At 36.1% G+C, this 27,771-nt stretch overlaps 1 protein-coding gene and 1 non-coding gene across 3 annotated transcripts in view; both read right to left on the reverse strand.

Annotated features, from left to right (window-relative positions):
- LOC139964603 (uncharacterized) overlaps positions 1 to 27,771 on the reverse strand; it is a 41,756-nt gene that overhangs the window by 4,110 nt on the left and 9,875 nt on the right. For both annotated transcript variants that reach the window (XM_071966330.1, XM_071966329.1), the window contains exons 3-8: positions 12,310 to 12,401; positions 5,655 to 5,799; positions 3,344 to 5,022; positions 2,756 to 2,914; positions 1,213 to 1,342; positions 225 to 335 (exon numbers count right to left, since the gene is read on the reverse strand). In XM_071966330.1, the coding sequence (XP_071822431.1) occupies positions 225 to 335; positions 1,213 to 1,342; positions 2,756 to 2,914; positions 3,344 to 5,022; positions 5,655 to 5,799; positions 12,310 to 12,401 (2,316 nt within the window). The remainder of the gene's footprint in view (positions 1 to 224; positions 336 to 1,212; positions 1,343 to 2,755; positions 2,915 to 3,343; positions 5,023 to 5,654; positions 5,800 to 12,309; positions 12,402 to 27,771) is intronic.
- Trnay-aua (transfer RNA tyrosine (anticodon AUA)) lies at positions 1,649 to 1,720 on the reverse strand. The gene has a single exon. It is a non-coding gene; the product is annotated as a tRNA-Tyr (tRNA).

The raw sequence follows: 27,771 nt of genomic DNA on the forward strand, positions 1-27,771 counted from the left end.
GCTAACTTAGTGTACACCATTCGTTTTGAAATTAAGCGTACATTAGATCTATATTTTCTACACCGCCCCTCCCTCCCCCCCCCTCCCTCCTCCTCGACCAGTAATAAAAGAGCAACAAGATATTTTACGCTAGTAGATGTGTCTGGTAGGGGATGTTATTTCCAACGCTTGTATGGCCAGCCGATATTTGACTTAGTAACCTTTGACCTATTAAACTTTCTTACCTGCTGCTACAATGACTGATGCCTGCATGAGTGCCTTTTCTGTTAATGAGAGCTTTAAAGACTCCATCAACTCGGATACTTCAAACATTGTTTCGATGAAGCCGCCAATTTCTGAAAGGAAAACATTTAATACATGTAAAGCATGGTTTCCCAAACCTGGGGTCGCGACCCCAACTGGGGTCGCGAAGCAATTCTTGTGGGGTCGCAGGCTTGTTTCAAAATATATAAAAAAAATCTGAGGGTACCCAAAATTTACCCGAATTTGAACGTTCGCAGTCAAAATCCTACACAATTCACCCTGAAAACTCATATTTAGGGTTTTATTAGCGGCCATTCTAGCGTTTTTCCTGAGTGAATCTGGCGTTTTTTGCTCAATTGTCGCTGGCCACCCTTCTTCTGTATATTCACTATATTGTTTTCACATACAACTACAGTACTGTACTACAGGTACATGTGGGCCTGCACAACTTCATTATTCTGGAGACACAAACTTGGGGTCGCGCTCGGATGGCGCTACATGAAATGGGGTCCCCGCCTTGAAAAGTTTGGGAACCACTGACGTAAAGGAACGTGGTCGTCCAAATCAAGTAAACTTTGTAGTATGAAAAACTGATGGGGTTGTAAAGATAAAAGACCATATTGACAAATCGAAAAGCGGGCACCATTTGAAAATGAAGCTCTTATCAAAATTTTAGCTGCAAATTAATCAAATTTGTTAGAATATTTTTTACTTTACCAAACTATTTTGAATTGCCTAATTTTATACCCCCATTATAGATCCTGCTAGGATCGAATGTCAGGCCAACTTTACTTTTACACATTCTATTGCACAGGCTCTCTATTACACATGCTCTCTAGTGGATAAGCAGTTTGCTAACAGTTTTATTTTAATTTTATACCCCTTAGAACTTAACATTTTGTCCTATAGGATAGAAGCCTCTTTTGAAATAATGATTGCAGCTTGATTGCATTTAATTGTTTTATTTACCAGTATCTTGTAATTCTTCTTTTGTGAAGCTCTCCCCCCACGAAAACTTGATTCTTCCCTGAGCGCCGTCAAGAAGTTCGCACATCTGCAGGAGAAGTACCTCAAAGCAGCCAGCCTTCAGCAAAGTCAACTGCAAAGCATGATGGGAATAGAAGGTAGGAGTAATCCGGTAAGCAAGACAAATTTGTGAAATGAAAAATGAACGACGTACATCACTTATTGGCATCTAAAACAGATTTGTAACGAGGTAAGACTCAAGTCACTTCATGTCAAAAGTAAAGTGACTTTAGTCACTATATATAATATATAGTCACTATATATAATATATATTCACTATATATAATATAAAGTCACTATATATAATATAGTCACTATATATAAAATATATATAAAAATCATAATGAGTTGGAAAATCAAGAACAGTGAAAAAACTTCCAGCCTCCACCGGGATTCGAACCCGGGCCTCCCGCTTTATACGCCGACACCCTAACCACTAGGCTATGGACGCTGATTGTTTGTCCAGAGGTTCGAAACCGGTAAGGTAGGTCGTAATTCCAGTGTATAGGCATTTGTCACCTGTATCGAACAATACTAGTTCTGTGTTTGGTCACATATTTTGACTTACTCTAGAGATCAAACATGATGCTAACCAACTCAAAATCATTTGTGATTCCTAAAGCCGGATCTCGAAAGAGATACTTTACACAGACTTTTTGTTAATGAAATTGAGGTAAACGGCAAAGGCAATGAATATATATATATATATGTATGTATGTATGTATGTATGTATATATATATATATATATATATATATATATATATATATATATATATATATATATAGATGTATTAAATATATATATATGTATATATGTGTATATATATATATATGTGTATATATATATGTATATATGTATATATATATATACCCAGCTGATCACACACATGATATTTCCTGTAGTCGTGACGGAATTATCCCAAACAAACAAGAGCAGCAGGTTTACCTACAAAGTCATTAACAATATAAACACTACGGAAGTTTCCACAAGCGGTGTGTGGGATGTTGTAGTCTTCCTGGAAATAAAGTGTCACATTGTGTGTTACCAGGACAACCCTTAAACTCTTAAAGCTCATCATGGCATTTGATTTAATCCTTGACATTTCCAAGAATTATTTCTACAAATTTGAAGTCAAAACTGTGTTCTGACAGTGACAGCAAAAATGAATACAACTCATGTCTTCGCATTGTGTGTTACCAGGACAACCCTTTAAATCTAAAAGCTCGTCATTTCATGACATTTGATTTAATCCTTGACATTTCCAAGAATTAATTCTACAAATTTGAAGTCAAAACTGTATTCTGACAGTGACAGCAAAAATGAGTACAACTCATGTCTTCATGGAATTTACGAGCGTTTTTTTTTCACACTCATTTATTTTGTTTAGAAAAACTATATTGGTACATAAATATGGAAAAGTGAAAATAAATCGGTTGTCTCTTAATTAATGCAGAGACAATTGGTATTTTTAATTAGTTGCTCACCTGGTCTGTCTGCCTGATTGTTTCAAATCCCAGAATACTTTTCGCAAATGACACAATTTTACTGATGGCAGGAGCAAACCTGCCAGAGAATTCTTCCGGGGATAGTTCTTCTCGGTGAGGTGTTTGACCGTTACTTCCACTGTTCGTGTGGTTATATTTCTAGGGTATCAAAAATAAATTAAATGAGGTCAAATTTTATCATCTCATAAAGTATGTACTGGATCTATATACTGTACAATACTTACATTGTATTATCCAAGTACATAGGTCTAAAGCTAATTAGACATACTATTTCAGAGATATCTGATTAAGAATTGTAGGGTTCACTAATTAATATTTATGATATGCACACACAAATACAACATGGTTGTTTGTACGAATGAAGTTTGACCTAAAACCTAATATGTCAAGGATGAAAATCATGGAACATTTGGCTCTTGTCTTGTGTTTTAATGCCATTTCTTGAATTGGTGAATACATATCATGCCTTGTTCATTTTGGTATGGTCAAAATCACCCCCTACCCCCACCCCCACACCCCTTCCAAAATGAGCATATTTCTTTGAATGACTGGAGGTATAAAACTCACTTTCACATTTTCTCCTGATGTGTGCTGTCTGATAATCACATGAAGTATCCCCTCCAAGCATCGTCTCTGCGAATCCATCTCTAAACAGTACACCTTCGTCAACGAATCCACCATCTCGATCCGTTGCAAGAGTTCCTTGGAGTTGACGGGCGAGATTAACTTTTTGTCGCTCTCCGATAAGCTCGGCGGTCGATGTCTTCCGTTGAACGGATCTTGCAGAAAACTTTTGCTGTCTTCGATCGAACTCGGTTTACCGTCGATGCTCGGTTTCCACAACGGTTCCGAATTTGCGGAGGATAAATGCCTGGACGCTGTTATCACGCCGTTCACCGACTGATCGATTGCACCGTCCAACCGAGGGTCCTGGCCGGTGTAAGTAGAATCGTGGCCGTCGCACGCTGGCATATTACTATTGCAAGTCAATATTTCAGATTTGGGTTGGTTCAGACCGTTAAAGTATCCGCTGCATTGTTCTGAACCCATACAATTAGTCGTCGTGGGAACTTCTTTATCAAGTTTACAAAATTTCTGTCGTGAGAGTTCTACATTCGCTGGAGAATGGCTTCTCTTCCCTGGACCCTTTAAGGGGAAACTATTTTTGTCATAGCCATTTGTAGGCTCTGATTTTGGGATGCAGTTTGCAGGCATGTGATGAAACTTTTGTTGTCCATTGGAGGGTGGTGTATTACTCTCTACAATAGCTTGTCTCATTTGATATTCAAAGAGTGTTGCTAGGGAAACGGAGGTCATAGGTGGCTTTCTGTCGGCGTGCGTGACACTACCGTTCATGTCGTAACTCGAGCCGTTGTGCAACATAAAGTTGGCCTTGTAATTCTGCGAATGGCCTAACACACTCTGCTGAGAAAGTAAGTGCTCTAGCGCCCTCTGTGATGTTCCTGGGTGACCATTGCTCGCAGGATCGTGATTGCTGTTCCTAGTATGATGACCGTTATTGGTGGCAAACGTCGGTGGCATCTCATTCACTTGACTTCTTTGGTTGTAACAATTAGACCTTGTATGGACTGGGGAGAGACTGCTCTTCATTGAATTCTTTCCAGACAAAACCGGAATGGGGTGGCCGGACATTTGTTGTACTGCTTGATTGTCTCCCCCAGTGACGCCGGACATCATGCATTGTTTGTTACCGTATGGAGGGTATCTGTTCATACCTACACCGTTCGGAGGAAGGTGATTGGTCGATACTCTATGATTCACACTGGCCGATGTAATCGAGGGGAGTATGGTTGTCGTCATCGTCGAGACTGGGGAAAGTTGCGGGAGGTTTCCGTTACGTATCAAGGATGTTTTGTTAACGTGGGGAGGTGAATATCTGGACGTAGTTGTGACGTTGTCTGCCATGACCCCTGTCACTCCTAGATCTTGTCTCACGTCGACTGAAGCGTGAGACACAGACGGCTGTGCACTCCTCGGTGAACAACTTGAATCTACTTCGTTTGAAACGTTCTTGGTGAATTCTTCCGAAGGAGACACTTTGGGGGACGGCAGGCCATTGGTTGGCGTCTTCTTCTCGTCGCACCTGTCTTCACAGTTTGGAGACTTTTTGTCTTCGGTGGATTGGTCGTTGCCTCGTGGTGTCGTCGCAGAGTGGCTGGCAATTTGCAACATCACTGCATTAAGCTTTTCTTTTTCTCTCTTGGACATCCTGCCAAATCGTACAGCTATGAATGACAGAGACATATATATGTTTATGTATGTATAGGTATGAAAAAGGATTCATGTATATATATATATATATATATATATATATATATATATATATATATATATATATATATATATATATATATAAAAGCTCATTGCTGAGCATTCAGTTATAAAAAATATCAAATTATGAACATTGTGTTATTTATTACCACCATGAACCTGGCCTTCTTATTCCTTGAAGAGAGATAACAATTACAAGCCTTCAGGGATATAATAAAGATCATTGTGACTTGGCGCAATATTACCACACCAGTCATACCAAGCCAAGTAATAATAACATGCGGTGACCTAACACACTTTACTACCCAGAGAGCCAGTTATAGTTTTGTGATTCCTTGCCATACAATTTGCTCAAAATTCCAAAACATACTGTATCTCTCTGACTAATGTAGAACAAGTGAGTTAAATTTGTCCAAGAATTGAGTAAGAACTAGAAAAGATTTGTAGAAAGCCCTTGTAGACATCTACTATGTCATTCACTCATAAGGATTTTACAGTATAGAATTTTAAACCAAAATATTTTAATATCCAGAATGAACAGTCTTTTCTTACGTTGATATAAAAATACTCTGTGGAGAATACCTACCATTCCTAGACATTCCCATTCGCAAACATTTCTGTAGCCTACACGACTGGCACTGGTTTCTGCTATTCCTTTGAATTACACAATGGTTCTGGTTTGGGCAAGGCCTGTAAGTCAGATTTTGTTGAACGGTTCTTCTGAAAAAACCCTGAAGAGTAGAGAGGGAAAAAAGGTCAAAAACAGAATGAAAGAATTGTACAAATATGGAATAAATGCAAACAAACAAAGGAACACATTTATCAATAAACGAATCACTGGATCATTATGAATGTAAATTATTACAATGTAAGAGAATTCCAAAAAATTTTAGATACCTTTTGCTTGGTGGGGTTATTAGGCTGATTTATGAATAAATTAAACTTTTCTCCAATTTCTGTTGAACCAAGGCATAAAACGGAAATATTGTTTGTCTTTGTCAGTATCCATACAACCACAGAAAGAAACAAAATTGACATCAGTCTTGACATCATTGTAATGTATTACAGGTCAATATTGCTAAGAGAGGTTTCTAAAGAAAAGAAACTTGAGATGTCTTTTCTTAGAACTAGTGACATAGCTTACCACAATAAGTGTGATACCAGGGAATCAGGGAAGTTCAGGTAAAAGTTAAATGTGTTTTAATCTTGCTTCAGTTTGTTGTCATATAATCACAGGTGTTCTATTGATATTTAAACTGCATCTTACTTGCATATAAAGGTGTCATTTATGCTGTTTCTGGGTTTTTATCACCTATCAGTATTTCATTAACACAAGACCTAAATTCCTATCTTACATTTCATTATTCCACCCCAGGTGCAAATCCAGTGGGGGGGCAGGGGTGCCGTTGGAGAGCCTCATTGCCGCAAACAAATTTCTCTCTAATTTAGTCTTTTTCTTTCCCCCCTCCCCCATACCCATTTTTGTTTATGTATGTAAAGTTAATACTGCCCTCTTATTTTAAATTACAGTAAAAAAATATATCTGTATTTTAATATTAAAATGGAAAATTTATTTTCTTATTTCGTAGCATCGGCATATCGCCTTTGTGTTTTATAATTCTGTCACTATCCTTTCTACTGGGACTTTAATTCATTACTACCAGCACTTAATTAATTGCTCATTAACCAATATACCAAGGTTTACACACTGCAGTCCGGTAGATGAAAAGATATTAACACCCAAGGACTATCTTCCCATCTTCATCATCACCAGCAGCAAGCAGCAGCAGCAGAGCTATTTAACGCTTTATTTTACCGCAGCACGCCAGTCGGTACTGGGCATCATAAAACCCCAGTATCGTATCACCTACTTATTATTAAATGCAGTACCCGCATTCTGGTTTCGACGGTATAGATAGATATATATATATATAACCGCCTGCTTTCATCTCATCCCAGCTCTCTGGAGGATCTTACGAAGCTCGACCTACTTTTTACTCGGTTGGAGTGTTTACGTACAGAAACCTAAAGCCAAGATGAGCTGGTACATGCCAATTTGACTCTTGAGCAGAAACATGTGAACTAATGGTTGATGCAAATAAGGGCAAGACAGAGAGATAGAGAGAGAGAGAGAGTCTTGCTATAAAAGGAGGGCATATATAGTTCGGGGAATGGCGCAGGCACCAGCGCGGCCGGTCGGATTTTTCTTCGGCGATAGCCGAGTCTTGATCAATAAAAAACTAGAGTGTGATATCCATCTGGATGGAGATAAGACTTAGGTCGAATCGACACCGGGCCTCCGAAAAATCTTTTCTAGTTTGTTATAAAACTTAGAAGACCTAGCCAAAATACAATCATAGTTGTATGGAAGTGCTGAGAAACTAGGGGAGGGGAGGAGGGGGAGGGGAGAAGGAGGGGAGGGTAGGGTAGGAGGGGGGAGGGTAGGAGGGGGAGGTGATGGGGATCAAAGAAGAGGAGGTTCATGGTCAGTGGAATAGAAGTGAAATTATTTTCACAAAAATTACTTTGGCAGAATGTTGTTATCAAAACTTGAAAGGGATGTTGATTTTTGGAGGTACTAGCAGTTTAACCTAGACAATTGTTTGGTATTGCTACAAGCCTGGGTAACAATAGTGCCTGAAGTGTCCTTTTTCATTTTTTATTGTTGTTGTTGTTGTCAGTTTAATGATACTACAGTGTAGAACATGCCCCAGTGCTGCACTTTGATCTACATAAAGTAACCTCACCTTCAAGATTAAACAATATCACGACCCATCTACGTAGACAGTCGATCAAAATAGCCTGTGTTTTAATTCAACGCCAAGCTTTAACGGCAGTCATTCAATAATGGTTTGACCCCTCTCACGACTTTATACTTGCAGATCACTAAATTAGCATTTTTTCAACCTACCAGGAGCCCCATCTGCTCTATTAACTGGTTCAAAAATTGTCTCTCTATTTGAAAAGCACCGATGGCATGATTTCTGAACCCCCCCCCCCCCTCCCACGGCGACAGACCTGAACGCAACACTTTGTGATCTGAATGAGACTAAGTACTTGCGAGATTGAATGTAGGTCAACATGCACACGTGTTGATCGCAAAGAAAACACCGGGGCCTCGATGCCAAACCAGGTCGCCGCCGTGCCCCGCGAAATATGACCTCTCCTTCCTGGTTTACGATGTCACGCCCGCTAATGATTGGGAGGAAGCAGTTCGTTTATGAAGCTAATCTGGGCTTCCTAAACTAACATCAAAACACAGAGATATATTTATGCTGCAGACTGGATCGTATTTTACGATCTGAACAGTTCTGGAGACGAGCCTGTTTTTATCTAGTCTCCCATTTCCAACCGTACTGCAGGAAATAGAATGTTCTGTGAGGTGTGAAGTGCTGACAGTTTGTTGCGATTCGAGATCGTTGCTGCTGTGTGAAATGGCACGGACACTTAACACAGTTCCATGCAGAAAGATACAGACTGCAGGTTTTAAAGGATTAAAATCCCTCATAAACATTGTAGACAAACCCTCATAGGACAGTATATTGTTTCCTGTAAAAAAAAAAAAACATGTTCATGCCACATTCCATCTCTGAGTGTTCGACAGACCAATTTGAGTGTGTGTTGTCAACTGTGGTTGGTATATGTAACATGGTTGGAAGGAGTTGTCTCGGGCAAAAGTGACGTTGGAGACCGATTCTTCTCACCCATGAGGGGGAGGGGGGAGAGGGGAGGGGTTATCAAGCTGGACAGGGGCCTGTAAGGCTCAAAATATTGGCATGCAAGAGACGTAAAATTCAAAACTTAAAGCAGATGTCCAATAATATCAGCGATGAGAAAGACAGGAAAAAAATCTGCTGTCAATGATTTATAAACCGTTGAGCATTTTGTGTTCTCTGCGCAGTATGTAATCATACAGAGCTTGTATCTTTAACACAGTGTACAAGGCCCTTAGTAGTAATATGGTGTGTAATCATACATAGCTGCGTATCTTCAACACAGTGTGCAAGGCCCTTAGTAGTAATATGGTGTGTAATCATACATAGCTTGTATCTTCAACACAGTGTACAAGGCCCTTAGTAGTAAAATGGTGTGTAGACATGCACATGGTAATATAAAGCCACATGATCTATACACATATGTTTGTTTGTTGTTGTTTTTTTCATAGGAAATTATTATAAGGCATATTGGTGGGTAAAGGGTATATGCACACAGTGAATGGGCAATATAGTGTTTGGTAGGCTTCAAAAGTCTGAAGCTACACATTTGCTTCAACACCAAACTCCTCGGTGAGTCATTCATGACTAATCTGTCAAGTTCCCTAGGGTCATGCTCATCCCCCTTCCCCTCCCCCTCCCCAAAGAATTTTCACCAAAGCTATGTGCTGCCACAAGAGTCTTGTCACTGGCCTGAGTCCTGTCTCCCACACCTCCCCAAGGCCTGCCTGTCTGTCTCAGGAACTGGAACAGCCCAGGATCCTGTTAACCTTATCACCCCCTAAAAATGTCAGTAGAGGAACAATTACATGATCATAAATCAATTTTTGGTAGGCAATCTGAAGCAAGATATTTTAAAAGTTCACAGTTTGCAAACAGACTCATTAGCAGTACACAACACACTGTACTTGGAAAATAAAACACCTATCTTTAGTGAGCAAAATGCACTATGTTCGTATCTTAGTACCCTCCCTACTTGCATTGAATCCTCCCCCCTCTCCCACCCCCCCCCAAAAGGTTACTTATCTGTTACAGGGGATACAAAACAAGGCATCCTGTTTTTTGTTTTCTTAACCCAATTTGAATGCCAATCCCAGCAGTCTATTTTGATCCAAGCGAACAGTGGGTAAACAGATAATAGAGCAACCTTAAAGAATCTACTGTTACACTACCATACGTTTGTCCATTAACACCTACAATTTTTTTTCGTTTTTTTTTGTGTTAAATCTTCTCTTATTTCCTCATTCTCTTTATATATTATCGTTTGTTTTCTATGGCAGTTCTGGGTCACCAAGAGGTCAAGTTACCTCTCATGTAGTGTGTCAGACAGAATTAATTTCCCTTTTGGAGTTAACTTGACCCTCACTGTATAAAATGATGATCATAATAAAAATGTACTCCTCTACCCGATTTCTGTCCTTGTCAAGTCAGCCGATCCAAAAACCTGCCCTACTTTCGTTGAGCTAGTTTAATCTAACTCGATGTTGGGAGTCTGTGGCAGCAGGGTCACTTTTTGACCTCAATATTGCAACTTAAGTTGAAACTAGGTTAATATGTACAAACAAGATAATGACCAATTTTTGGAGAATCTAGGAAGGGACTAGCGAGTATTATATTCCTTCCCCGTTATCACTTTCTTTTCCATTTCTTTTCTAAATCCACATGAACTTTTGCCAATTTCGATGATTGAAACAAGCCAGAGTATAGTTGATATTTAAGCCATTGTACTTTTTTTTTCCTGGAGCTGGTTTTATTATTTTCTTTTCCCCTGGTTTTTTTTTTTTTTCCAGGTATTATTTTTAAACCTCATGTTTGTATATCAGAGTTTAGCTTGACAGACTTGTGCGGTTTTGAGATTTCACACATTTTATGAGAGTGAGGAGGGATATCACAAAAAACTTCATCATGAGGAGTTGTGCATGATGAAACATTATAAACATTCATAGCCGATCTGTTCGGCGATGATTGTTGCTTGTAAAAAAAAGATAATTAAGATTTCAGAGGGGGAAGGAGAACAAAAGGTAAAGGAATGAGTTCAGAACAGTGAACCAAATCTATTTAACAGTGATTACATGCACTCTTTCTTTCCGTTACATTTTTTGCAAATCTTAGATTTTGTCGACGGGGCACCTCCCCAGTTTGCCGTGGGTGTGACACCATATACTACAACTACCACGATGAGGACAAATTTTTGACATTAATAGCATAATTGTACTCTAATATGCTAGTGAGTCAGATAATGGTCACCCAGGCTTGATTTGCAACCAGCACTTTACTGCCACTCTAAAAGTAGCGAGACATTTAATCGTCTTCAGATTTTAATAATCTGCAATGGCTGAAAATTTAGAGGATCAGGCCCTGTCTGCATTAGACCCAGAGTACGGTGTTCAACCCATCCCCCCCCCTCAACCCTCCCATAAACATGGATCAGACCACCACAAATTGACCCTGTGATAGACTGTAGGATCAGCGAAAGATCAGACCATGCACTTAGAGGATCATGGCCTTGTCTGCATTAAGGGTCAGAATGGTCTGACACCAAGCACAGGGCTGGTCTACTATTAACACCGGGGGGGTGGCAATATCCGAGCAATGGATGCAACTAGTGAGCCACGTACTGCATGCTGGTATGAAATAACAAAACTTGATCCCAACCTTTTAATTTTAACTGAGTGATGGGCAACATTAACAGCTTAGGCCGAGAATACTAGCACAGCCCATGTACCAAGCCTATACCCTACTTTCAAATACAAATCGAACAAAAAAAGCTAGGTCTCATTTGGCACTGACTGTTAAATGGCTATAATTACTGGCTGAATCCACCCTTTTGGTCCAAAAAGTCAATTCCTAGATCTCTTTCTAGCAAGGATAAAACAGCCAACTGATTTCTGGTTGAAATGTAAATATTTTCAGTCTGTCTGCACCAAATTTTGACAGCTGCTAGAGTTACTCTTTTTTTGACTAAAAAGATTCTGACGACCAAGAAGATTTTGAGGAAATCTTTAAATAAATCTCTCACCGTAATGTCTTAAGAGAGTATCAAGGTTGCTCTTGGTTAACTGAATTTTTGCTGACATCAAGTGGATTAATCGATATCTATAAATAAACGCACCATAAGATCTCATGCGAGCGTCAAGGACATAATATCAGACTATATACCCCTCCTAACCCCCTCCCCTCTTTTTTCCTTCTTTTTCCTTTAAAGGCCGCTTAAATACTAGGTCGAGAATGCAGGATAAAAATATCATATAGACACACGATGGAACAGTATTTAATATCAGCAGGAAGACAAGCCAACAATGGTTCTGCCTATCCCTTTAAATTGGACATACATCCCTACAGAGGTTACACCAACATTGATGCCAATACCATCACCACCACTATCATGATCATAATCATGTTATATGTTCTCAAAATATAATTGCACTTATGATTGCAGGTTAGAAGAAAAAATACTTCAGATTCTTTTGGGAGTCATTCTATTCTATATAATCAAAATATCAATAATATCAAAAATATTTTTGTCACCTTACAACCTTCACAGGAATGTACTCCATAATGGAAGCCAGATGCTTTATCTCCACAAACCTGGCACAGTATGTTCATATCTGCATCGAAATCTGAAAACAGGAAAACAAGGGGGAAAAAAACAAACTTATTAATTGAAATGGAAACTGAATAAAGTACAAATGTTTTGGATGACACTAACAGCTGACACTGAAGATTTTCATTCATATATATATATATATATAGATATATATATATATTTATAGATATATATATATATATATATATATACAAATATATATATATACAAATATATTTATATATATATATATATATATATATATATACAAATATATATATATACAAATATATTTATATATATATATATATATAAATATATTTATATATGTATATATATATATATATATATTGGTCCTTTTAACTCCTTTATTGTTATAACAATATGATGTGTAGCCTTAAAGCATACAAATTAACAGTGGTTTAACAACACTACACAAAGTCATTGGTAATATATGCAAATTTTGAAAGATCAATTAGTCAGGGTATTGGTCAGCTTTTCGAACGAAAAATATTGCATCCATTGTTTGAAATTTGGATATAACGGAAGAATTACTGGACGTTAATCAAGCTACCAAGAAATGAATATTAAGGCTGAGATTAAACCGCTGAGTTGCAAATCTGCGGGGAAAACCATGGATTTTTATTCTTTTCCAAAATAAATTCATCTTAGTGCAATTGTATGAAAAAAACTTTGCTGCATAGACAACCATAAAGAAAAGCCGAGGGTGTTTAAATCTTTAACAACTATTATTCACCCATGATATCGTTATGATATAAAAAAAAAACAGTGAAAAATGGCTGAGTTGAGTTATCAGAAAAGAAGCAAGGAATCTTTCTGCTAAAAAAGGATCTTTAAATATCAGGAACATAATTCTGGCGATATAATTTTAACAACTATTATTCACTCATGATAGTGTTATGATATAAAAAAATCTGTGAAAAATGGCTGAGTTGAGTTATCAGGAAAGAAGCAAGGAATCTTTCTGCTAAAAAGGGATCTTTAAATATCAGGAACATAATTCTGGCGATATAATTTACGAATATGTTTAATTGCAAGCCCACAGTGAAATAAGTCAATTTTCTGCCTGTACTGTCAATTGACTGACCACATCTGACTAGTTATTTATAGCTAGACTAACAATCTGCTGTCTTTTGGGTCTATAGTCTTTCGACCAATCAGTGAGCTCGATGTGACTGGATCGTTACTCGACATGTAACAAGCAAAATGAGAGTCTCCTTCACCCAAACCGTTCCTCATTAGATAACTGTCATGCTCCAGTTACTTAATTAATGCTTTGATTTGGTCTCGGCAAAACAGAGCGTGTTATATACAATTCCTAAGGGTACTGGCCTAAATGTAGGCCACATGGTTACCACATTAAATAATGTGTGTTAATATGGACTGACAATGGAGAACTTCCATGTCGGAACAATTGTGACATTTAGATAAACCCTATACAATGATGGAAAAGGGAGGGTATTAATCTAATACTATCATCTATAATGCTATACTGTTAAAGGCTGAATTCACAAATAATAAATGTGTTTTAAGTTGTTTTTTATTTTTTTAACCTTAAGCCCCCAAAACCCGACTGGTGATAACAATGAAACCATGTGATGAGCAGCTTAGTTGATTTCACAATATACTGCAGATGAGGTACTCTTGGGTATTTCACTGACATAGTTAAATTTATTGCCCTGATTTACAAATTAGGTCAACGAGTAATATTCTCTGGCTGATCGGGAGAACGAACAGAGTGCAGAAGATTGTCTCACCGAGTCTATATAGATACCATAAAGTGACCCGATACAATATGATACGGGTATAAGCTGCTGATATGTGCAATGCAGGCAATCGGTGTTCTGTGATCGGCTTATGGAATGATCGTACAACATTGGCAGTGTGTATGTACATATAACAATTGCATTCACCATAGAAACTCAACATATACTCTAACAGTGAAGACAAAAAAAACATGAAAAATCCAGGGGAGATTGTAAACTGGTACATAAACTAATGCACATTGCTGATTCTTTGTATAAGGCCATCACAAATCAAACCTTACGTCTTTGTCATCAAACTTCCTCAAAAATTAAATTTATGCGTGGCAACAGAAAAGTTATCCAATGTTTACATTCACACATATTGTTCAGTCTTCTGGCAAAATTTACTGCATATTTGTTATCCTTTTTTCATGGAACTTTAGGAGATTTCAACCTGTGCTGATTCTTTGTTAAGGCCATCACAAATCAAACCTTACGAATTTTCATCAAACTTCCTCAAAATATTAAATTCATGCGTGGTAAAAGAAAGGTTATATGATGTTTACATTCACACAATTGTTCAGTCTTCTGGCTAAATTTACTGCAGTTTTTTATATCCTTTTTACGTGGAACTCGAGGAAATTTCAAACAAACTTAGTGGTTTGCTAATTATAGTTTTATCACTTTGGGTTGGACGTTGTACGGAATTACGTAGTTTTCAGTCAAATAACGGTGATAGGTGATTGATAGGTGCTACAAATGGTTAGAAGTTGAGGCTATGTAGTCTATAGACACGGTGGAGTGACCTGTCCTAATACTGTGAGGAGACAGGTAAGCCCCGATATCAAGTGAAGTTAAGGTACCAAAATTTCTACTGAAATGACAGATTAATTACGACCACAGAATCTGAAGAGGAGAATTCTTTATTAATTTTTTTTTTTTAAATTCTGATTTTCATTCTTTTACTTCATTTTACCAACGTTAAAGACTAAAAGTATAACCATGATATTTAATGATGTAAAAAACAAAACTCAAAATGTCAATTATCAATTTATTTGAAAATGTTCTTCTTCATGGGTGTGTTTTATGTGCGTTTCAATTCTCTTTCTTTAAAGCCTGCCGACTCACTGGGCAATCGGTAACAGACTCGATCTCCGCCTTCGCAATCTTAACAACGACAATTAGATATATATGCATTTGTCACACAAATTAACATTGAAAACAGCTGCTGAAAAATTTGTGTAGAATCCTTCTCTGTTGACAATACTTCAACAAAGAAGAAGTCAAAATTAAAACAGGTGTTGAACCATATAAATATGCACTTAGTCCCGAAATAAACAAAAGATGATAAATCTAGATTTAGAAACCACATAGTTCCCTCTCAATGTGACTCAATGTGTGCAGGGTATACTGAGTACCTATAAAAGACTACTGTATTGGTTGTCGGGGCTACTACAAATTACCCAACAAACGGTGTTTAATGTATATCGTTATTAGCAAAGTAAACAATGTAGTTTGTGTACCGGTCTGCCTGTGATATCTTACCCAGACTGAAAGGTCAAATTAGGGACACTTGGCGAAGCTGCCAGTGAACTGATTCTGAGAATTACACACAGACTGGTGTCATCATTATAGGGAACAGGAATACAGATTGTATATCAGTTCGACCGTTACCAAGGCAATGTGTATAAGGTTAAGCATGATATTACTCATGGAGGAGGCTAATTGGCATAAAGAGAGAGGAATGGGGAGATAGACAGATGCAAGGATTTTTGAGATGGGGTTGAGGTTGTTCGATTTCGTTATTACCGATATGCCCTTTCATTTCGACGAGTTACAATTTGTCGAGACTAACGAAGGAAGAAGGACAATGAGTTTCGATGAAACAATAGAACCAATATGAAGACGAACGATAAGATCGATAGCAACGATCTTTGTGTAGGGAGCTTGCTTGCCCACGCAATGTCCGAGAGGAGTTGTCTTAATTGTATATAAACACTACGAAAGAAATAAAAGAAATTTTTAAGTTTTTAAAAAAAATGAAAAATGAAAAATTGATTCAAATATGATGAGTTCTAGTATCTCAGAGATATGACCTTTTGTCTTTGGCAAAACTTTAAATGACATAAATAAAATCAATCCAAATTTTGCTGGCCAACTAAAATGTTCTGACTTTTTGTATCAGTTTCTATACTAGTTCCTTAATTGACATTTATGTTTACGTTTGATCGTTCGTTCGTTCGTTCGTTTGTTTGCTTGCTTGTCTGTTTTTTAATTTTATCCGGAGTAAGAGTAAGGGTATGCCTACATATCAATTATTAAGAATAACAAAGTTAATCAAGCCATATAAATAACTGCCAATTTTTTGTGATATGTTAGTATAGTTAATAAATTTCTCTGGCTTTAAACATAACGGATCTAAACTCATCGCGAAGCTTCTTCAATCTGTGTCAGTCAACTGAACCTCGTCTAAAAAGTTCTGTCGTAATTATAATTCATGTCCTTATCAAATTATTCTTAAGTCTAATAATAACAGATTTCGCAGAAAAAACGCCCTCGCCCCCCTCCCCCTCACAATATATCTAAATTTGGTTTGATTTGAATGATGTATCAGGCCTTATTTTTTGCCCTGACTAAGATAATCTCTTCTTCTTTCTGTTTGCCCTAATAGCCAAACGATGATACTAGGGAGAAAAAAAAAAATAACAACATCCGTCTAGAACCACACAAGAGAGAGAGAGTCAGATATTAAAGATGTACTGATGTTATCAAAACATTTCCCAACATTTGCCTTTCAGGGAAAGATCCTGTTTGGCAAAGAGAGTATAGACTTGTTTTTGTCTCATGGTCAACTAACTCTGTTCATTTCCCTGTTCTATGAAAAAAAAAAAAAAAAAAAATTTTTGCATAAATTGTTGTGTATAAGGCAATGGTATTGATTCATTCGTATGGGAATATTTATGAAATAACTCTCTACAACATATATTTTGGTAACATTGTCATATAATGTTAGAATAACATGAAGAATCATTTGATTTCCTGATTGAGATTATTAGATAGTTGATATTCAAAGCTATAGATATTTTCTTCATTAATCTTCATAAAAATTTAAAAAGTTATGTTTAAAAAAAAGATAAAGTTATTTTTGACACTCTACTTTTAAAGTGATTTTCACTGTTTAAGACCACATTTGGTATATTAACATTAACATCATTTTTGAGGCCACAAGAATCTTATAGTTTCCTTTTTGAGTTTTTGTGTTGTATTTGACAAACTGACCTAATGGTCTCTGTGTTAGACTGAGTAGTCCATCCACTTAAATTGATAATCCTCAGATGTTTAAAGGGGTCATGATTTCTCAAAACTGTGAGTGGTGCAAAATATGATCTTTACAGATAGCAGTGTTTTTGTTTTTCCATTTGGTGTTCAAAAGTGGAAAGACAGAAACATGGAACTCCCTCATACCCATCATTTGCCCCTTTTTTCCTACTAATATTCCCTTCACTCAGCCCCAATGGATTTAAGGCATAGTGGATAAGTAGAGTGCATTTTGTTGGGAGGAGATAGGTAGAGAATTGCAACGGTACATCAATGATATCTGACCAATTCATTTACTGCAGGCAGGTGTGGTAACAACTGTTAAATTTGTGCAATCAACATGCATTTAAAATTGAACTAAACCTCTGCCTATGAGACTATAAAAGAAGAAAAAATGAAGCAACAAGAGTCTACAACAATTTAAGGTATTATTGAACAGGTATTATTTCAAGTCAGGGATATTATACAGCCAATCACTTAGACATTTGACATGTTTTGCAGTGATAATGTTTCTGTTTTAAATGTCACTTTCCAAACTGTACTTTCGGGTTTAATACTAATAGTACAACGCATGCAGGAAGTTTCAAGTTTCTGGTTTTGCTTTTCCTATCCTGGGCTATACATGCCCCAAATCCAGGTTAATTTATGCATCAGTTTCTAGAAACCAATTCAGCCGGCACTTTTCCAGCGGCAAAGAACTATTACCAGCAATTTAGGGAAAGATCATCGACTGCTTAGGGAGCTCTACACCAGCCATGGTGAACTTATTTGTTGGGTACTCCCCTGTGATGAACAATTAATGACTAATTGTTTGCTGTCGAAGTGAACTCATCTCCTTATGCTTTAACCTTTCGGGGTGTGAATGTCTGTGATGTCAAAGATAATAGATTAATCAAGGCTCACTAAGGAATCTTCAAAGGATAAGTTAACCTGAAAACAGAAAGATGAGCTTCAACAACTGATTAATTAGCTGATGAAAAAAGGTCTTAAAAAAAGGAGCATAAATAATTTTTAAAAATAGAGCGTATTAGGTACCAGCAACCCGGTCTGTGTTTTATATATTGAGGCCATCCTGGGTTATATTTATGCAGTACTTTTGCAGTACGTATGGCCGAAAAATCAGTGATGAAAAAAGGTTGGGCATGAGTGACCGTTATAAATTGGCTTACTAGCATATTTTGGGCCAATGCTGTTGACCTTAAAATTGTACTTAATTTAATTACTACTGTTCATATTAAAAACATCAAAGGAAAGCCTTTAGCCTCTGAAGAAGATCCTGCTAGGATCGAAATGTCAGGCCAACTTACTTTTACACATTCTCTTACACAGGCTCTCTAGTGGATAAGCAGTTTGCTAACAGTTTTATTTTATTTTCATATTAAAAACAGTCTCAAAAGAATACAAAATAATTCCATGAGAGAGGAATTAACCGCATGTTATATTAATTATGATACAATATTATTATTGTATGATATACTATGTGAACTTCTGGTGAAAACCCAGCAGCAATATTTATGTTCTGATCACTCGAGGTCTTTAAGAAGTGCTGAACAATAAAGTAACCCAGTGTTTAGAACTCTTAGATTACTGTAAATCTATACATAGACATAAATGCTCCAATATTAATTCCTGGCTTTCATCTCATCATAAACAGACTTTGAGTCTGACAGATGGCAATGTGTACATTCTCAAATCTTCTCTCAAACCAAAATAGGGTCATGGATCATGTTTCCAGTTTAGTTAATACACTATCAGGTTCACAGACGATAGGTCGTCTAAAAGTGCAAGCTCCAACCTTCTCATGGGGGTCACCTACACTATTTTGACCCTCAGAACAAATTTACCAAAAAAAATATATATATATATATATCCCAAAAAAATAGGTACGATATGCTGTTGTACAGCACACCTTGATTCGATATCATTCGATAACCCACCTCATAAAATAACCTGTCTAAAAGTTCAAAATTATTATCACATTTTTAGCCTACTTCGATAGAACCAGCCCACATCTGTGTAAAGTTTTTACGACCAAGTTTTTTGCCGCCATGCTGGCTCCGTAGCATTGCGCCCTCCTATCGTACTCTTGGGTATTGTTAAATAAAAAACTAAAGCGCTCAATAAAGCACCCTCTTCTTCTTTCTCTCTCTCTCTCCCTGAATTTTTTTTTCTCTCTTTTTTTGGTAAAAAAAAAAGAGCGCAAAATCGGAGTACAACGTTCAAAAACATTTAAGCCACTAGCTTTTCCCACCCCTCTTTCCTCCAAAGTGACACTATAAATAAGCAAAAAACTAGATCACCAATAAAAGGCCACACACCCATAAGCTGTCCACTGACCCAGATGCATGCATTATCTCCTAAAATGAGGTCAGAGCTATTCATCGTGACCTAATTACGAGCAATTCCAAACAATGGTGAGGTGGCTCATACATGCAAGTACTTACTAGCACTAGTATTTCTTATGACTTAATAGCTATATTCTATATATGCTTTTCTGTACAACCCAAGTCAATCATTCTGATTTTTTTTTTTCCTTCCTTTTTTTTTTAAATTCTATTTTGTGTTTTTGTCTAGTTTTTTTTTTTATCTTTTGGGCTTTTCATTCTTCCCTTTGTTAAGATGCCTTTTTCTTTTAATCATTTTTTTTTTTTTTCTTCATTCTTTTTTAAAAACATTTTGTCATCTGTTTTGGCTCAATGGAGCTCCACATTTTTTCTGTTAAAATTTATCAATAGCATTTTGTTTTGTTTTTTGTATCTCTCCATTTTTCTTTTCTTTTCCTAAAAGGTTGGTTGATAAAAAGAAGCTTGCTATGAATAAAACCATGAATAGAATGTATATATATATATATATATATATATATATATATATGTATATATGTATATATATATAGTTATGGCTATATCATTCGGCACCAGTGAAATGACAAAAAAAGAGCAGAGAATATCAACACATTTTTCAATCTTTAGTTTTCACTCTTTTTACGACTTTCGTTGATTCAGTTCCAAACATGTGGCTTTGGGACAGTAACAAACTAAGGATCAAGGTTTTACTAAGTTGCACATGAGGCCTAAAGTAAAATGGCCTGTGCGGTCCGCTTGAGATACAATGTTTCCCAGAAACGAATTACCGATTACAGTTAGCTTATATTGCAATTATCTGACAACAAATGGTTTGTTAAATTACTCAAGAAAAATTGGTTACCTTGTCAAAACAAATAACCAAAACTAAACCAATACATTTAATGGTACAGATAAATTTGTCTACAGCAGATGTTTCTATGGGTTTCTAGTACATTAGTCTACTTTGAATACAAACATTGGGACAGATGTTCTGTTATTTGTTTTATTATTTTGTTGTTGTTGTACCAGTTAACTGGACCTGTTGGGTTATAAGGAGAAGGCATCAATTCATTTGTGGAGAGGGGGCAGTGAGATCAAAATCAGCAAAGGTTACTACTTCATGGGGGACCAAAGCACCTATCAAGAGCAGTTATGTAATTGCTGTATATTCTATGATAAGCCATACAAATAGAAATGATGCAATGTTTCTCATCACATGCACACATTCATGATCCTGGGATGATGCCATGTGGTTCTCAAATATTCACTTTTGGAAGGCACCTGCAATTTCACTTTTAAAACAGTTTAAAACATTATATCGCAGGGAATGAGGTCATTCCTGACTTAATTCAAAACCTGTATTTGAAGGTTTGAATATTGTAACAAATGATGGTTAGCTTACATATCTCCACACTACTACTGAACTCTCCTTTTCTACCCATCAGCATACCATAAGTATGGAATTATATTACCAATGTGATCCCACGGACTCACTTCCATTCAGGTCACCTATAATTAAGGGAGTTTATTCTTTATGTTTGCTTTCTTTAAAGTTAGGCATTCTCATTTTCTATGGCAAAATAAGTTTATCTCTTCATTATGAGATATTTTTTCCAAAATATCTTGTAAAGTATGAGAGTTTGGTCAGGTCACCCTTTTTCGACGTATGAATCATTGTAAGTTTTTCAACTAGAGGGTCACGATAATAAGTCACGATAATAAGTCAGAAACACAAGTTGGTCACCTTCGGCTTTCGTCCTCGGCGATGGCAGTCATGATCAAAATTCTGACTTGCAAAGTAACTTTTTGCTTTTGTTTTGCTGTGTAATGTATACAGTAATGCTGTAGATATTTTTGAGAAAAATCTCTCGCATTTCGATGCGACCGCATAAACACTTATCCCTCACCTTAAGACACTTTCGTACCCTCTGTAGCATAGGCTGCTCATCCACTAGCGTCGCCTATCTTTGCATATAAGAATCAAGGCTCATTATTATAGCAAGAACTTTGGGCAACCATGTGCAGCTCTGAAATTATGAACTGTTGTTGATCTTTTACTACTGATGCGTGCATGCCGCCATTATGTTCAAATGGAAGCGAATCAACAGGTGGTACAAATTGGGCTTTTACAAAGGGGAGTGTCTCGTAAGAGGGTTTTACAAAGGGTGTCTTGTAAGGAGCTGGCCATTATTCATTGATTATCTGCCTATTGTTGATGTCTTTCGGTGTGCAGAAATATTTTCTGATGTTGATATTTATAACTTGTAGAATGATATGACAAATGACAAACCCCATAGATATTTTGAAAGGTGGCATATCAGCTCTTCCAGTTCTATGAAATGTGGGTAATTTAACATGTACTAAAAAGGAAAATGTGTAAGTTCAATCCTTTACCATGTATATATACACAGAACATAATGTTAAAAAAAAAGAAAAAAGGACAAAGGATAAAATCTAGGCTAAACAATCCAATTGGCCAAGTGTGGTAGGCAAACAACAAAAACTGCCCTTTTTTATTTTGGTTATCTTCTTTCTCTTTTTTGGTACAATTACCCATCTGTCCTCTTTTTCCCCAATTTAAACAATTAACTTCTACTTAACTCTGTTATTGCATGCACTTCTAACACCAAATATGACATTGCTCACACTACTAAGGTTTGTTACTTCTCTGTTCCAGTTTCCTACTATCCCTTGTCTATACAGCGAGAACATATTTGTTCCTGCCTAACTAGGTCACCTGACCTAGTTATATAATTAAATTCGGCCAGCTTCTATTTTCTTTTTCTCTTTGCCAATACACTTTTTTTTTGTGTAATATGACACCGCGTTGGCCATTGGCTCTGACATATGCACTCATAAATGTGTCATTCGCAGATTTTATACACAAATTACATCATGCCTGGGGGCATAAAGATGGCTAAATTTTTTTTTTCCATCTTCTTCTTCTTCTTCTTCTTCTTCTTCTTCGAGAAGCAACTAGATTCTTGCCAAATCCTAAATATTACATGAACTCCACCTAATTGCAATCTCAGAGATTTATTAACTAGGTCGAATTTTTATCCAATGCATTCAATAAGCAGAAAACGTCGGCGATGATTTAAATTGAGCATTTAAAACTTCGACTGAGTATACAACTAACTATTTCATGTATATATGTAAGTAAGTTATTCAATGATACGAGAACTACATTATACCTAATATCTCACCAAATATTACATACTACATATATTTATATATATATATATATATATATATATATATATATATATATATATGCTACAAGTTTCAGCTGTTTGTAGGGCACATTGAATACATGTTCTAATTTCCCTGCGTAAAAGGAAATAAGATTTGCATTTCGTCATGACAACTATATCTGCAAGTTGCAAAAAGTCTATCCCATAACCTACTTAAATTGTAGGGGTTTGATTTCACAAACAGCTTGTTATATTGGTCTCAGGCCGTTAAAAAGAGCATTCTTTTTTTTCCCCATATTTTCCGCCCAGTTTCTAGGGCAAGTTATTTTGAGAGATTTAAGTTTGCTATTTTAACAGATTTTTTTGCTCTCGCCATTTTTTTTCTTTTCTTGTTTGATTTCCTATTTTTTCTTTCCATTCTTGTTTGTCTGCAACCTTCAAACTCCAGTATAGAAGACAATATGAATTTTTGAAATAAGAACAGGCCTGTAGCTAGAAGTAGGGACAGTGGGGATCCCTGGTGTGGACTACCGTGGCCCCCTTCCCCCATCTGTGCTACCATCATGTGCAATAAAATTTCACAAGTTTACAGTTAGTGCACAAGTATAATGTGACCCTTCTTGAATTGTTGGTACCACTCTTTAAATTGCCTCCCTCGAAAAGTATTCCTTGCTCCACTCCTGAACAAGATAATCTCAACAAGTATCATTTCAAAATTTCAAAAAATTTCAAAAATTATAACCAAAATAATATTATAAGTAGGGCTCTTTTAATATGTCCCTTTGTGTGTTAATTTTGATTTATGATAAAAATTCCCCCAAAAGTGACCCCAATTTGCTCACCATGCAATCAAATTGCAATATTATTTATAACAATTTTTTCTCAAATGATGCTTTCATATAATCATGCAATATACGATCAATTACTATTTCCATAGAAATAAAACACCAGAGAGTGGTAGCGGTCTGTGACAATTAGAACACACCGAAGGAAACAGTCATTTGAACTGTTTTGACTACTACAGCAGCGGCCCACAAATGTTTAGGCTTGCAACCCAATGTATCATCCATGAGGACTGAGATGTATGCCCTTTGACACACTATTTAGCGCCCTCAGCTGTCTACGAGCTCCCAGAACTGTTGTCTGGAAACTTCTTGAGACCCTCACCAAAAAGTATTTGTGAGCCACTTTTAGAATTGTACTGTAGCAAAATATTTATCACAATAATAACATTCTTTGTGGAAATTTGATGTAAAGATTAGTGAAACTACATTAATTAATTATTAACACAAATTCCATTGAAAAACCAGTTTGGTTCGATTATCAGACATATGAGTCACATAGATACAAATATAGATATCGTTGTGTCTAATTATTGGTCACTAAGTATAGCCTTCCCTACTCCCTCCCCACACCACCCTCTCCTGATCTGAGCTGTTGACCCTTGGATCCATTTTTATCCAATTCCAGGATTTTTTAGAAAAAAATTTACTTTGACGGTATAAATGTCTCAGAGAGAGTTAAAAATGCTTTGCGGTTGACACTAAAATGCTTGTTAAAGTTCATATAAAACAAGTGACAATTCCTTTCTAAATTTCTAGCATAATTATTATCTGACAACAAAATCTAATTACCTTAAACTGTAAATTTCTCCTTAGAGCACAGCTAGCTGCAAAAGGAAGCAGTGAACTATTAAATTTCCCCATCTGAAATTAATTTGGAACATAACAATTTGGAACATAACAAGCCTATTGCTTAGCTAGTATTTCTTCTCGTTTTCACTTTCGTTGTAACATCTCACTTCTCCTTGTAATTTCCTTCTTTTTCTCATTTCATTTTTGATCGTGATACTTGAGTTACTGACATTGTTAATCAGGGAATAATACTCAGTATTCATATTTTGTGTAGCAATGAGAATTGGAAGCAATAACTTATGAAAATTTAATCAGGGAAAATTTGGTAACTCTCATAAAAAACATTCCATGCGGGGTTCACTTATATGTGCACAGAAACTGCTATATATATATATATATATATATATATATATATATATATATATATATATATATATATATATATATATATATATATATATATATATATATATATATATATAAATATATATATATATATATATATATATAAAAATATATATATATATTATCTATAGATATATATATAGATATATAAATAGATATGTATTTATTTGTACACATATTCATCTTTGCATTGGTGAGACAATCTGCTCAGTTTGTATACTTTGGACAGCAACAGGATACTGGATAAATGATTAATGGAATACAATGTTGAGGAAATGTCAGTCTTAAACATACTAGTTGAATTTGCTTTTCTCTGAATAATGAAAAGGTCATCTCAGAACCAGTTCCAAATTTTAGCAAATTGATGCTAAAAATTTGCCAGAAGATTTTTAAAAGTGATTTCCTCAAGGCCCTGATCCTTCAAGTCCTCCCTTAGGGCAATTTAGTATAAATGTATTAAAAAGACAATTAACTATCTCATTGTATGAATGTGGATATAACTTAACTTTTACAATGAGTCAAAAATGCTGAATGTTGGAATTCGAATGCGAGCGACCCTCGGCCGACTTTTTCATAGCATAATTGGGGAGAATAAAGTACTGATATTCTGTTAATCTAGCATAATTGGGGGACAATATAAAGTACTGATATTCTTTGAATGCCGACATTGAGGGACTAATTTATATATTCTTAAGGGCTACATAATTTTTTTTTTTATTTATTTACAAAAGCTGATCTGGCTAAACTAATACAATAGCACCATCAATATTTTTGTGACTTAGACATAAAGACATCATTCTCTGCTGTATTTATTTCAATGGTACACCATCCTGTTCTAGTTTTTGCATGTGAGTGATTTATTAGCTGACTTTATTTTTGGTATATTTGGGGAGAATATAAATTACTGAAACATATTCCTTAATTTCCTTTAATGCCAATGTAAAGGGACTAATTTATATATTTCTAAGGGCGACACTAAACGTTTTTCGGTTTTTTTCTGATTTTAGTCACTAAAGCTAATCTGTTGATTAAACTAATTACAATAGCACCATTAATATATTTGTGTGTTGCTTAGACATGGAGACATCATTCTCGGAATGTATTTATTTTTTATGGCACCATCCTGTTCTAGTTTTTGCAAAAATATATTTTTAATCACCATCTTTGTTTATTACCCAAATCAAAACAAAAATTGCAGTCCTGCATCGAGTGCACTCTTTTGCGAGAGGTCGTTGAGACTATTAAAAATTCTCAGATTGACTCACATTACCGAGCGTTCTACTTGAGAGTAAACAGTCTAAGTACCGGTTGGGGTGAATAACCATATAGCCGCCAAATCATTATAACCGTTTAGCTGCAAAGTCATAAACAAAAAAATTCTACAAGCAAGATACCAGCATTTTTTTATTTGTTCTTCCTCTAGACAGCAGAATAGACTAATAATAGCACAGTCTGCCTTGGATAGTTAATTGGTGTATTCAACTAAAAAAATTGACAATTAAGTAGTAAATTAATTATCAAATAATATTAAACGATTTCTGGCGACAGAAAGAATCTATTAAACTTTACGAGAGATTTCAAACGAGATGACTTATATGAAAGGCAGCCAAATTGAATTCTGAGGTTGAAAATTTTTTCCTTCAGCTCAGAAATTTCAGTGCAATCATGGGTTACAATTAAGAGCAATATTAATGTAAAACCCCAACACTGCAATCTTACATAGATTCAGATCATTGTATTTTTAAAAGGTTAACTTATTTCATCTGAGGGTAGGAAGATAAGTGAATTTTGTGACTTTGGGCAGTGGGAATAAAGTTAAGGGGCTATATTCCCCTTCCCTAGCTTTCTGCATCGCAAAATGGTCAAGTTGCTAAACAAGTATAAAAGATGTATAAGCAGTTTGCTGCAGAGATATTATAGTATTCAATAAGAGAGAAAAAAATTTGGCGCCTCGAAAAATGCTACACAAAATGTGAAAACTAAAGTATTTTGTGAATATGGATGCTCGCACTCTGGATATGCATGCTTGCTCCTGAAAATGCATCCTTCAATGATTCTTGCAGCCAAATCAAATTCTGCTGTAATATATTACTGCTCTTTAAACAAGCTACAGTAGTCCATTCAAAGACACAAGTTCTACTTTAAGTGTGTAAACCCTATCCAATTAGTTTTAACATACATTTTGAGTATAAAGTTTAAATGGAGTAATTCAAATCCAGATAATTTGGTAAGAAGCACTACCTGTATATATTTCAAGCTCAAAATCCATAGTATTTGCACTTTAATCTGTCTTTACCACAATTCTTCCCAACAATTATACAATTTTCAGAAACTAAAAAAAAAATTACAATATTCTCTCTTGATGAACTGGGCGCTGTGCTCCCCTTTGAAGAGATTGGGGCAAATTTATCATGCTGAGACAAACAAAAAAGAAGCCATAAGCCTTCCAGATCACAAAGATGCAAAAATCATCAGCCCAGCCAGGCTAGTAGGTCAACTTGTAGGTCAACTCAGGATTTTAAGAATGAAGTAGGACAGAGTGACCCTGTTACTAGAAGGGAGGGTATTACATCGCTGCTGACGTAGCCCCCCCTGGGCTATTAATCTTTAGGCTCGTTAGATTCTCTTTGCAATAGGGACAAAGAAGATCAAAAGGGGGTACATGTGTTTTACTGCATGGTATTTGTACACCTGAAAGCATCTGGAACGGTATTATCCATAAATACGGGAATCTCTACAGCCGAG

The sequence above is a fragment of the Apostichopus japonicus genome, chromosome 23, assembly GCF_037975245.1.
Source record: "Apostichopus japonicus isolate 1M-3 chromosome 23, ASM3797524v1, whole genome shotgun sequence".
Taxonomy (NCBI): Eukaryota; Metazoa; Echinodermata; class Holothuroidea; order Aspidochirotida; family Stichopodidae; genus Apostichopus; species Apostichopus japonicus.